General features: G+C 39.7%; 1 protein-coding gene across 6 annotated transcripts in view; it reads left to right on the plus strand.

Annotated features, from left to right (window-relative positions):
* Positions 1-13,734, plus strand: part of LOC117777754 (disks large-associated protein 1-like) — a 107,006-nt gene that overhangs the window by 86,864 nt on the left and 6,408 nt on the right. For all 6 annotated transcript variants that reach the window (XM_034612671.1, XM_034612673.1, XM_034612674.1 and 3 more), the window contains 3 exons: positions 4,146-4,278; positions 4,930-5,021; positions 11,387-11,539. In XM_034612671.1, the coding sequence (XP_034468562.1) occupies positions 4,146-4,278; positions 4,930-5,021; positions 11,387-11,539 (378 nt within the window). The remainder of the gene's footprint in view (positions 1-4,145; positions 4,279-4,929; positions 5,022-11,386; positions 11,540-13,734) is intronic.

Here is a 13,734-nt window from a genome sequence, read left to right on the forward strand (position 1 = left end):
GGCCCACAGAGCTTTGATGTCAACAGGTTATCCACTTACTAGCCCCCTCATGGAGGTCAGGCAGTCTGGAGATCAGCCCCTCAAGGTCAAGTATTTGCCAAAGAATATACTGTCCCTCTGACCCTTGAATTAATATTGGAACGTGACCAGCAGCGTCATATGTCTATATAAATCTATTTGTAGCTCTGTACCTGAGCCCATACTCTTTCCCTGACGTCCCAGCTCCCCCTCTGTTCTCACTCTCTCCTCTGCTTACTGCATAATCCAGGCTTCCTTCTGGCACTTGCATGCGTCCTACCCCATGGTTTTTTTTTTTTTACAAATTTTTTGTAATTAACTCCAACATTTTTGAATAATTTGGGGATTTCTCCTTCTTTTTCTCTTTTTTTGTGTCTCTTTTTGCTGTTATCGTTTGGTTTATAGTCTTTTATTCTGAGTTCCATATCCTTACACATGCTCGCATCAAATGTACCCCCCTCTGGCCGAGCTGGATCTAACCCTTTGATCCGTTTCTCCCATTTTTTTGACATATTTTCTATGTCTGTCTTCTTTGATGGATATTTTATGACTAGGAGAACTATTGGTGTACCCCTATTGATGCTGTAATCTTTAACTTAGATTACAATTTTGGGGATTATAGCTTTAATTGATTTAGGCACCTTTTGTGACTTAAATACTTTGACTACAAACGCAGGTTACTGTGGGTCGATGCGATTTCACCACACCCTGACATATATTTATGTTGAAATTTGTCTTTATGTTATGTTTGCAGTAGTATACCTTGCAGTAGTATACCTTTTTTATATATTTATTTATTTATTTTTAGTCGTGAACACAGGGTTTAACCTCTTGACATTCTGACAGAGGTGAACAACCAAACAACACAGGATGATACCAAGCAAGGACAATACTATGTCTTATTTTCATAGATAATTGATATAATAACTCTTTCAGCACTAAATTTGGTTTTACAATGTATATCATTTGATTGTATCACACTTTAATACAACTGCAGCTCCACAGACACAGAAAAAAAAGAAAATCAAGCAGGCTCACAGGAACATGAAGGAGAGAGAAGGGAGGGGGATAGGCCACACCCCTCAAACTTTTGTCTTTCTCTCAGTCATGTTCTGACAAGCAAAGAAAGAACATCTCTCCATCTCACCAATGCACCATGCCCTACTCACCGACATGCAATGTCACACAGGACAGGCTCTCCAAACTTGTAACACAATTTCTTCAGATTCACATAAAAAGGCAATAGACTTCACTAAATACAAATATTAAAAGAACACGACTGCTTTGTCGACCAACCTTTAATTATAAAGCTGTATCAGCATGGAGCCGACACTGACTTAATTTGTCCCAAGGAAACAGACTATGAACAGCAGTCTTAACCTGGAAGGCAACACTTATTCTCTAGCAGACCAGTCCAAAATCAACGCATCCCACAGCCACATCCAATGGGGATCTGCTCAACAGTACAATGCTCCAAACAGAAGATATCAAAACCGATCTAATCTTTTGATTCCAAAGATACGTCTATACAAGCATTCACAAACTTTAGCACATGATATTACAAATCAACAAGCTCAGAGCAGCATCAAGAGTAATAGTTCTCTTGAACAAACCGCACAGCACAGAAAATTACAACACTCAGCAATTTGTTTAAATGTCTAGATTACCAGAAGGACATTCAAAATTATGGCAATTTTGACTGTGATTTTAATAACAAATTTTTAAATCTTTTTTAGTTCAACTTATACTAATTTTTATTTTAGTTTAGTTTTTTTTATATTATGAACTGTTTATCGAAACTTTAAACCTCTGAAAAGTATTTTTTTTCATCTCACTCCTTATATGCGTCACACTGACTTCACTGACAGAGAGACACTCCTATCTCCTTTATTTATTACTACAAGTTACCTTAATAACAATTTATAATCAAAGGTGACTAGTGACTGCAAAGTTTCAGAGTTACAGTCTAAACGTTCACGCAATGGATTACTTTTTTAATTGCTGCCCTCTTGGCATACACCTTATTTTGGTGCCCTCTTGGCCTACACTGTGTGGAGTTTTGATTGTTGCCCTGTTGACATAAATCCTTCAGTACAAACTTTATTAGGTCAGATTCACTTCACAAGACTCAAGACTTTTTTTTTTTTGTTTAGTGCCTCTTGCCCCATTTGGGGACTGCTTTGCGTGAGTAGACCCCCCCCCCCTGCAAGCTTCTCTCAGTTATCAATCAATTCTACATTGAACAAAGTATTACGGTTCTTTTCTGGAGAGTGTTAGACGCTACTTACTGCTCTTGGGTCTGGGTGAGACTGTAAATGTAATAATGGTAAGAATTGTCTTACCTTTTTTGAGGCCTCTTTACAGTGTTGACCCAGCCCAGGATGCAGTCTGCAGGCGTCATCTACAACTCCTGGCTGGCTCGCCAAACGTTGAACAAGATTTTCTTGAAGAATACACGGAGGCAGGAGTGCAGTGGAAGGGTCTGTTTATTCCAACAGCTGCTACAGCTTTTATAACCACAGTACTGACGTTTGTGTGTGTGTCCTTGTATGTGGGGTTTTTTTTGTGACTACACCCAAGTTTGATCAACACAAGTTAGGTCAAGCTGACTGGTTAGGCTAACAGTTGTATAACTGGTCAAAGAGCACTGGTCATTTAGATGTCCAGCTACACACAAAAGGGCAGTGTGGAGCAGTAGGGGTTCTGGAGAGGTTTGGAGCTGAGCTGAGTAAACAGTGCAGGATCAGGCCTGAACAGGAACCAGGAACAGAGTGAATTATTGGCAGGTGGACAAAGGAAAAGGCTGGACGGGGCTGGGTGGCACAGGTGAGTATGGCAGGTCTTAAGCACAAGAAAAACAGGTTAAGGTTTGGCGAGAGGAGTTTACCACTGTGGGTTCAACAATGAACTGGACAAGAAGACTGGGCTTTTAAGTAATAGAGGAGCAGGGATTATGAGCAGCAGACATGGGAGACAACCTGGGGACAAACACTCAACACTAGGGAAGGGGAAAATACTGAAGAAATACTGAATTAAACAAAAGCAAATCAACAGAATTACTTCAAACCCTTACATGACTTTTTCCGGATACAGCTTTTACTGAATGTGCAATTTTATCCTATATATAATTTTTTCATATAATCATTTCATATACACTGCTGACACTACAAAATATAACGTTTTTTTTTTGTATTTTGAGTCTGGTGAACCTCAGTCTTTCAATTTTTGTTTAGGCATTCTTGATTTCTTGAAAGTTATTTTCCGTTTCTGTGAATTCTGTGTGTGCTCATGCCCTTTTATGGACATTGACGGGGTGTTTACCTATTGTAATTAGGAATAACTGGCACGTGCTTTCAACAAAAGATAATGGATTCATCGATATAAGAACCCATGTTCGAAGAATTTTGAACACATCGTGAATCTGACCCATTTTTTAAGAACATTCTTCAGAGCAGATTTAAGAAAAAACTTAAGAAGGTGTTGGAGAATGAGGCCCTTTGTTTTGAGTTTTCAGTGCAGCAACACTTGGTTCATTCCAAACGGCTATGATAAACAACCCTAACCCATTTTGCTTTATTTTTTGGAGCATTATTGCTAACAAATCAGTGATGTGGCAATACAGCAGGAATATTTATCACATCACAGCATTTGTGTTGTGTGTAACGATAGAGAACATTTAGCATACTCCTCAAGCTTTTTGAGCTCACTCCATCATACTAAAAATCAAGTTGGATTTCCAACAGAGTTACATGTCAAACGAGGTAGTGCATGTACTACAAGTGTATTAGAAAATACCCAGCAAGTATGTAAAGTATACATCATTTTTGTTGAAGAATTTGTTTAAGTTACCTTTTTAAAGCAAAGTCATGACATGGTAATCTAAATAGTTTTTGTCCTATAACTGTGAAAATAAATTGAGGTCTACAGTTTATAAAAGCTGCTAAAGCATACAGTTTATTATTTTTGATATTATGTTTTATGATATTTAACTCATCAGTCATTCCAGGAATTCTGACTTTGCAAATTAGGAAAAGAGTTTAAAATTATGATTTCCATATTATTAGCTGTATAAAGATTGCTTGTGCAGGTGAGTCTCTGCATGTTGTGAAAGTCTGGATGTTTGACAGGTGGTGCAGCGTTCAGTGTGTCATAGAGATGGACGCTGGTTTCTAAAGCTGCTTCAGGCTGAGACAGACCGCATGGAGGGCTGGTGTCACCAGATGGAGCTCGACCAACGCGAAAATGACCTGCCTGAAGATAGTATGTCTTTGTGTGTGTGTGTTCATCATGTCTAGGTTGCAAGTATTTCTGTTACTATGAAAGAAATACACACAATCAAATCTGACAACTGTAGTCCTATAGGTTTGTTTTGTGCCTTAATACACAGGAAATTACATTGTTATTGCTGAATTTATTATAATATCTTTGTAAAATGTACAGCTGTGGAAGGTGAAGAGTGAAAAACTGAAACTAAATTGTCATGTAATGATAAGACATTTAGATCTTAGTCTCCTTTCTGTTTAACTCAACTGTTTTACAGGAAACATAACTGCGACCAAATTTCATTTACCTTTGACATGACTTGAAGGTTGTTAATTTACACTTTTGATGAGTCAAAAATATACTGATATATTAGTGTAAGGTAATGTTCATGTTTAATACATGTATGTATTAAAATCATTACTTATGTATTCAAACAAACTGCAAATTATACATTATAACAAAGACATACTATGTCCTTGGTATGCAGGACAATAAAATGTGATTATCAATCAGTCAGTCAGTCAAATTTTATTAGTATAGCTCGTATCCCCAGATCAGAATTGGCCTCGTAGGGTTTAGAATAGTAAGTTGTACATATTCTCAAACACGATAGCGCAGTCTCTTTATAAACTTTGTCTTTGCTTGTAGTCCTTGGGAAGATGAGGAGTGCAATGGGAAGCGCTCAGCTTCTGATGTCTCAGAAGTTCCAGCAGTTCAGGGAACTGTGTGAGGAGAACCTGGTGAGTCACCAACACTTTTACTCCCACTGAAGACATACAGTCAGACATTTTCAAAGATCTGTCATCTTTCAGTTTCTGTGTAACAGACTTTTGAACAAACAAAGACTTGATTAACATATCCCCTACTGCTATATTCTATCCATTTCCTTTGCCTGTTCATTTTTTTCCCCCATTTGCTCCATCAATTTCCTTTTGTCACCTCTTTTCTTGATTCAAACCTTTCTCCTCAACTTTTTTATCTGTCTTCTCTGATATCTCAATGGTCTGGTTCCTATGTATGGTTTGACGTTCAGTTCTTTGCCTATAGATATGAAGCGCACAATCTCTAAACCTGTCATGCTGCTGGCATTACTGTACAAATGGCAGTTTTCTCTCTGACTTTCCTTAAATTCCACCATCAGGTCATTTGTCCACTTACATTGGTTTATGAACTAATGACATTCTAGAGCAAATTATCAAATCTGAACATGCTATCATGCTAATTTAAAATGATGGACATTATATCTGCTAAATATCTGCATGTTAGAATGCTCATGTTATCATTTAGCTGAAAGAACTGCTGTGCCTTTGAACAACTTTACAGCGCTGATAGCATGGCTCTTTGTGGACCACCAAAGAAGAGAGGGAGATAATAGTGAAAGAGAAAAATTATTTAAAAAAATTAATGTGGACCATCACCATGACATGTGAGGGGCAATAACATTTAACACTTTCAAACAGTGTCAAGAGATTGGTAATCCTAAAAAAAAACAAGTTTGAAATATTCAATTCAATTTCATTTGTATAGCGCCAAATCATAATATATATTATCTCAAGGCACTTTCCATAGAAGGTCAAGACCTTAAAATCTATAGAGAGAGAGAGAGAGACAGAGAGACAGAGAGACAGACACAGAAAAAGAGACTATGGGAGGGTAAAAAACCCATTGTTAGTGACATGTATAAAGGCAGTCATTGAAATTTGTTTTAAATGAGAATCCAAGGACATGTGTAGATTAATGATGACACCTAGATCCCTGAGGGTTTCATTGGAGCAAGGGCAGTGTTATCCAGAGTAACTATACCATTAGATAATGTATATCTGAAGTCTTCAGGGCCATCTAACAGAACTTTTAACAGAAAATTGCAGGTCATCTAGATGTGTATGTCCTTAAAACATGCTTGGAGTTTAGTTAGCTGATTACTTTCTTCTGGTTTCATAGTTAAGCATAACTGTATATCATCTGTATACCAGCAAGTCTTTCCTGATAATGTTTCTCTTATGGAGGCATTTGTAAGGTAAATAAAATTGGGCCGTGCACAGAACCCAGAGGAATCCCGTGTTTTAGTGCGCACAGATGACTCATCATTAGAAACAATATTTTGGTGGTGGCAAGCACTTCAGGTCACCTAATTTATCCTGTCCTTAGACTTGCAGTGAAGTGCTGGCGCTTGCACAAGTATGTCATGCAAAGATACTGACGAAGAATACGAAGAATACTAAGTCTGATGAAAAACACATTTTACATTTAAGATAAGCAGTAAGAAATAAATAAATAACATCAAACTTAGAAATCTGAATTTCTAAAACACCAGCTTATGGCTGTTTCTTTAATGCCAATGAACTGTTCCAGTGTCTTGGTAGGATGTGAAGCAATAAGAAGTTAATTAGTGACTTTTGACAAAGATGTCTCTGTGCTGTGATGAGCTCTAAAACCTGACTGAAAGACAAAATTGACATTAATGTTCTGGAGAAAGTCCCACTGTTAATTAGGGGTGTGGCTTTCTCTAGGATTGTATCTTTAATATAACTTAATCTCATCTGTATCTTATGTTTTTATTTATTATAATATTTATGTAATTTTTTGTGTTTAATAACTTTCTATCTAAGCTCGGTGACTGCACACCTATACCAACAGTCTTATTCAGAGATCCAATTCAATAACATTGTATTTGTATAGCACCAAATTACAACATACATTATCTCAAGTCACTGTACAAGGTGGGGTCGAGACCTAACAATATTATAGACAAACCCAACTGTTTAATAAATAAGCACATTGACAAAAGAGAAAAAAAACTCATCTTTAACGGTAAAAAACAACTCTAGCTGAGCTAGACTCAATGTGGGTGGCCAACTGCCTCGACCGCTGAGGGTGAGCAGAGTAAAATGGAGGAGACAGGAGAGATGGTTGAAAAAGAGGGGGAGATGAGAGGTGGGGGGAGTCTGGGAACAGTTGTATAACTGTCATGTTTATGCTCTGTCAGAGTGGCTGTTATGATGACAATTATAAGAGTGATATTTATAGATGTAATGCTGTTATTAGTAATAGAAGCCAGTGCCAGAGGAGAGGGACTGCAGACGAGGCCTCAACCGTGAACTGCTGGGACCGCTGGTAGAACTTTGTTGCAAGGCAGCTGACAACTCCTCTGGGAGAGATCACCTAGATCTCAGGTCAACAGCCATTAACCACGATCTGAGCTGAGGCAGTCCGCAGCTCGGTGATACTCATTCAAGTCGGCTCTGTCTAATTATTTGATTCTGTTATTAATGACTGGGTCATCAACAAATGACTGGGTCATCAACAAAATTATATTCTATTAATTTACTTAGTTAACTGACACATTCAGTCTTAGATTAGTTTAATTCAATTTTATTTGTATAGTGCCAAATCATGTTATACATTATCTCAAGGCACTTTACATAGAAGGTCAAGACCTTAAAATGTATAGAGAAACCCAACAGTTCCCACAATGAGCAGCACTTTGGCGACTGTGGAGAGAAAAACTCCCTTGTTAACCGGAAGAAACCTCTAGATGAACCAGTCTCAATGTGGGCGGCCATCTGCCTCGGCCAGTTGGGGTGAGCAGGAAAAATTTGGGGGAGAGGAGAGATGGGTGGAAAAGAGGGGAGACAAGAGAGAGAGATAGGGGGGAGGGGGATGAGAGGGGGAGAGAGAGGAGAGAGAGACCAGGAACACTTGTGCACCATCAGGTTTCAGCTCTGACTAGTTATAATTAAAACAATAAGAGTGTAAAGATGTTATTAATGATAGCAGAAACAATTCATATAATAATTAATTATTCATAAGTATCATTAATAATAATAATAACAACATTTATATTAATATTAATAATAATAAGTTGTTATCCTGCAGCTCTGGAGTCAGCGATACCTGCAAAGAGAGAGAAGACTTTGGGAGGAAAAAGACACAGAGTTGGTTACATGTATTAAAATAAATAAATCAATGAATGTGGGGGCAGAGAGGCAGAGAGAAGGAGAGAAGTGCTCAATGCATGATGGGAGTTCCCCCAGCAGTCTAGACCTATAGCAACATATTTAAGGGATGGTTCAGGACTCACCTGATCCAGCCCTAACAATGGGCTTTATCAAAAAGGAACATTTTAAGTTTAACCTTGAATGTAGAGATGGACTCTGTTATTGTTATTCTGTTATATGATCTCTCCTTCTAGTTCCTGTCAGAACTCGTGCTGCAGCATTTTGTACCAGCTGGAGGCTTTTCACAGACTTTACTACTATCATTGCACAATCTCATCTGAACATTTTATCTACCGATGTAACCCAAATTACCAACTTTTCTTTTCTATTGCTATGAATTCACAGTGTTGATTTATCCACTTGCATTTTTCCTGCATTATCATCATTGGTGTTATTCTCTTCCCAGTAGATATTTTTCAATAAATCTCCTTTTTTTAATACTGGTTATTGCCTTTGGGTTCCTTTGAAATAGAGAGGTGGGATCCATTGAATCAGAATTTAAAGCTTTCATGTCTGAGACTGATTCATTAATTAAATTATCTAAATTTACTTAGATGGGGGCTGGTGTCCCTTTTCCATGATGAGTGCAAATCTCCCATAAAACTACACAATCCATCTCAGTGGGCCAAAAGTGCAGCTAAGTTCAACAGACTCAAGAGGGTAACCCCCCAAAGTGCTGTCAGCCACTTTGGGGGGTTATAGGCGTATCTCTACACTTCTGCACTCTATCCAATAAGCTGGTGAGGATCAATGTCTTACCAGCCATGGAGACTCCAGTATGACCATCTGATCTCTGTAAAGACCTTTTCAGACTAAAGGGCCTGAAAATCATCTTGGAAACTTTGTGACTGAGGTTGGTAAAGAAGTGTTTAGACCTCTGCTCATGTGAATGATGGAGCCCCATCATTCACATGAGCCTGGAGAAAAGCAGCTGTGGGTGCCTGATGTGGCAAAGGGGTGAGAGATACCTGTAGAGGAGGAAGAGCTCGGAGCGGCTGAAGTGTTGAGGTGGCTGGAGGCGCCTGGAGAGGAGAAGAAGCTGGGCAGGCCTGTATTGGAGATTGTGAACATATCTTTCCAGGGCTGTAAGGTAGATCACCATGCAGGTGTGTTTTAAAAATAGAAAGAAAGTCTGCACACATATTTGAGTGTACTTAGTCTGTGCCAGGGTGGGCATACTATCTTCACTGATAGAATAATATCTATGTGTGTGTTGCTGCCTCTTTAATGTGTCTTTCCTTGTGAAAACCTGCATAACCATATTCTTTATTATGAGGGTATTTTCCATCATTCGCCTGGGTCCCTCTTTTGAGAACTGTTTTTCTTTTCCAAAGACATTTCCAAAGGTTTTCCACTAGAAGTTGATGGATGATTTAAATAGCTTAAAGACAAATTAAAGCAAATTTGAATAAACAATAGTAATTCTGAAAAACAAGATAGGTGATGGGGCTGGTTCTTCATTAAAGATGTCAGCTCAGATATTACTCTCTGACCAACCAGTCCACATAGAAGAAGAAGACCACAGAGTCATAGAAGGTCTTCAGGAGTGCACCCTGCACTCTAAAATACCTCAGTCTTCTGAGCAGATTATGTCTGCTACTACCCGTCTTATAAAGTCCAGTTTACTGATCAAGTGAAAACCCAGATAAGATGTCCTTTGTCTCAATGTCCATTCCCTGGATGTAGGGGAGTGTCTGTGTCGACGGAGTCCACCACCAGTTCCTTGTTTTTTCACATCTGGAGATGGTTCCACTGGCAAAAGTGAATAGAGGCTTTTTTCAGTGTTCATCTATGATGACGCTAACATTTGCAGAGTCATCAGGAGGAGGGTGATTTGTCGGAGATGTTTCCTTCAGGGCCCCTGTACTGCAGATGGCCATGTCAAACAGACAGACAGTCCCTATATTGGGGTGGGTTGGTCAGGTTGTTCAAGATCCAGGATGCGAGGTGGGAATACACTCCTGCTTATGTCCCACAGAAGTGCAGACTGTATATTAACATTTTGTAAGCATCTTGGTCAAAAAAAGGAGATTATGTTTGAAGAAAACTAAATCTATTTTTTCCAGGAAAGAAAAACAGAATGGCAGGTCCAATAAGAAAACAATTAAAGTAAAGAAGTTAATCCTGATTTAATATACCCAGCTAGAATAAAGGTTTTTTGGAAATGCCTCAGCCATGCACCTTATATAGCAGAAAATAATGTGTATGTGTTGAAAGCACTGGAGAAATAAAATGACAGAAAATATATGATTATCACAGTGCTGCACGGCTTCTTCGGGTTAAACAGAACTGTTTGTCATCAACCCTAACGCTAGGCTGGTAGGAGAACTGCAGTTGGTCCATTGATGGTCTCACCAGGGGGTTTTCAGATGAATGAGGACAAGCTGCTCATGGGTCTTCATCAAGGGAGATGTGAGTGCCTCAGGCCTTTAGCTGCTGAGATCTTGGGCTGCAGGGTCTTGGCACCAGTCTTGGCAGGAGGTCTTCCCCAGCTGTGGCAATCTTCCCTGCGTCAGGCTCATGTTGAAGATGTGCTCTACAATCCTGAACAGCTGATCTGCACAGGACTTAAGGAGCCTGGAACTGATCCCAACATGACCTGTAGCTTTTATTATCTTTCTGAATGTACAGTCAACTTCAGGAAATATGACATCTGGCAGCATCTAAAGATGGTTCACATGCTGGAGCAAACAAAGTAAGAGGCTGAACAGGCCCCAATCCAGGTGTTATTATCCGTGCCATAGCTGCCCTCTTCTCCCCTTTTTGTGTCTTTCCCCTGTCCCTTTCATTCCCCCTGGCTCCCTCTCTGTGAGTGTGTGCGTGTGTGTGCGTGTGTGTGTGTGTGTGTGTGTGTGTGTGTGTGTGTGTGTGTGTGTGTGTGTGTGTGTGTGTGTGTGTGTGTGTGTGAGTATATATGTGTGCAACGGGGGGCGTGTTCTTAACACGAAGCCTTGTATTAGTTTAGGTATTGCCTAATAGGTTTGGAATGCTTTATTTTATATTTTTTGCAACACCTTTTGAGCTGCTCTGCAAACAAAATTAAAATGACGTAATGTTTGAAATAATTCACTTATTCTCTACCTTCTCATTCTTTTCTGTTGTCACAGAACCCCAAAGCCCACCCTCGTCCTGTGGCCTCAGACCTGGCTGGTTTTTGGGATATGCTTCAGCTGTCAATCGAGAACATAAGCCTGAAGTTTGATGAGCTTCACCAGCTCAGGGCAAACAACTGGAGACCCCTGGATCCCCCTGAGAGAAAGGTACACTCACAGAAGCTCTTAGTTCACCACCAGGCTGACTGCTTGACCAGCGATAACACCATCATCTAAATGGGTTTTACATCGTGTCTGTGAAGGTTTTCAAATCATGGTATCATCAGAATTTATATATGTGTACATAGCCAACTTGACTTGATGTGTTCCTTGAAGATGTTTCACCCCTCATCCAAAACTCTTCTTCGGGTATAACTGACAAATTGGAGGTTTCAGGTATTTAACCTGTGGGTTTCGAGTCGAATTTGAGCAGATCATGAGTGGATTTTCCTCTTTTGGTGAACTATCCCTTTATATACCTCAAACTTCCCACCAGCCATTTAGAACTAATGAAGCCTCTTGGATGAGAGGGGAAATGTCTTCAAGAAAAACAAGCAAGTCAATTTACCTATGCACATTCACTGAAATTTCACTCCATTCTTATTTCTGGGACTAATGAATGTCTCATTTGCCAACAAAAAAACATGCCTCTATCATTTTCTTTTTCCAAAATCGAATTTGCACAAACACTGAATAGTATTTGATGCTACCTCTGTTCAAAACAACAAACACAATGCTTTGCAGTATATTCAGGTAAGCCAATACACACATACTATCCATGCTCAACAGAAACCAGCTGATCATACCTTAAGCGAGGTTTAAAATACAGTATGTTTGCATTTTATCTTTCAATATTCTTAAAAAACAAACATCTGTAAAAGGTCTTCTGAAAATAAATACCATGTTCTGACTGAACACATGTGACAACCAGATCTAATTTGCCCTGTTACCTTCCCGAAATCCAAAGATTTAAGTTTCAATCATGTCAGCAATGATTTTGTAGGAATGTGAAAGCTATATATGTTACAGCTACACAGGTGAACCCAAGACCTAGCCACAGAGAGGCAGGAGACTGGAGTTAGAATCAATCGAAGTGTATTTACAGTTCTTGAATAATTATGAGCAGCGGTGACCTGGGCAATGTGAAACTGAGCTGGTGGCTGCTGGAGCTGAGCTGGTGGAGGCTGGCGGCAGGTGGAGAGTGGCTGAGGGACTCTGACGACTTTGATGCTGTTGGCTTGTAGACCTTAGCAGTTAGCTAGCAAACAGATGAGGAGAACCCTGCAGAGTGGGAGGGGCAAGGCGATGGCTGGAGAGCAGAGTCTGGAGTGGAGTAGACAGAACTGCAGAAGAGCAAAATGATAGTTAAAACTGGCAACAAGCAAAACTAGTAATAGCTGGAACGCAGACTGACTAATCAGTCACCTACCCCCGTGTTTTAAGCATCCACCTCCACAATCAACTGAAGGGTAGGATCTGGTTGTATGAGGACAGGGGCAGAGACAAAGCAATGCTTGAGCTTCTCAAAAGCCGTCTGGGCTTCAGATGTCCAATGGAAGGTTGGAAAGCCACGGAAGCATTGCAGCTGCTTTAGGTTTGAAGCAGCAGGCCACTCTGATAACCTTGCCAGGATCCATCTGCATCTGGCCCTGTGAATTCACATAGTCGAAGCAAGACACTTAATGTACACAACAGGAAATTCTAACTTTTCAGCTTTGACCTTGTACCTTGATCATGCTTTGAGGGGGACATTAAAAAAAATCATGATGTCATCCAGATAGATGAAAATAAAACAATTGATCATGTCATGGAGGATGTCATTGATGATTGCCTGAAAAACAGCTGGAGCATTAGTTAATCCAAAAAGCTGTCACTAAATACTCAAAGTGTTCTAAAGGTGTGTTAAAGGCTGTCTTCCACTCATCTACTTTGAAGATGCGGACTAGGTGAGAGGTATTACATAGGTCAAGCTTTGTAAAGATGGTGACTCCATGGAGAGGTGCAAAGGCCAAGCTGATGAATGGTAATGGATACTTGTTCTTAATGCTGATATTGTTTAAGCCTTGCTACGTGCCATCCTTATCAAAAACCTGAACACTCCAGAGAAGATGATGGACGGATAATCCCTTCTGTGAGAGATTCCTGTATATACTTCTCCATGGCTTAATGCTCCGGTTGAGTGAGGTTGTATAGTCAACTGCACAGAAGTGGTCCAGGCGCAATCATATTTACAGTGAGGTGGCGGAGTCAAGGTTTGACTCAGGCTGGGGAAAAAGGGGGGAAAAAAACACAAAAAAAACCAAAGGGGAATCCCAGGATTGATCCTAATGCCGAACCGTGACGTGCACCTCCCCAAAAATTGA

This window comes from Hippoglossus hippoglossus, chromosome 17 (assembly GCF_009819705.1).
Source record: "Hippoglossus hippoglossus isolate fHipHip1 chromosome 17, fHipHip1.pri, whole genome shotgun sequence".
In the NCBI taxonomy this organism is placed as follows: Eukaryota; Metazoa; Chordata; class Actinopteri; order Pleuronectiformes; family Pleuronectidae; genus Hippoglossus; species Hippoglossus hippoglossus.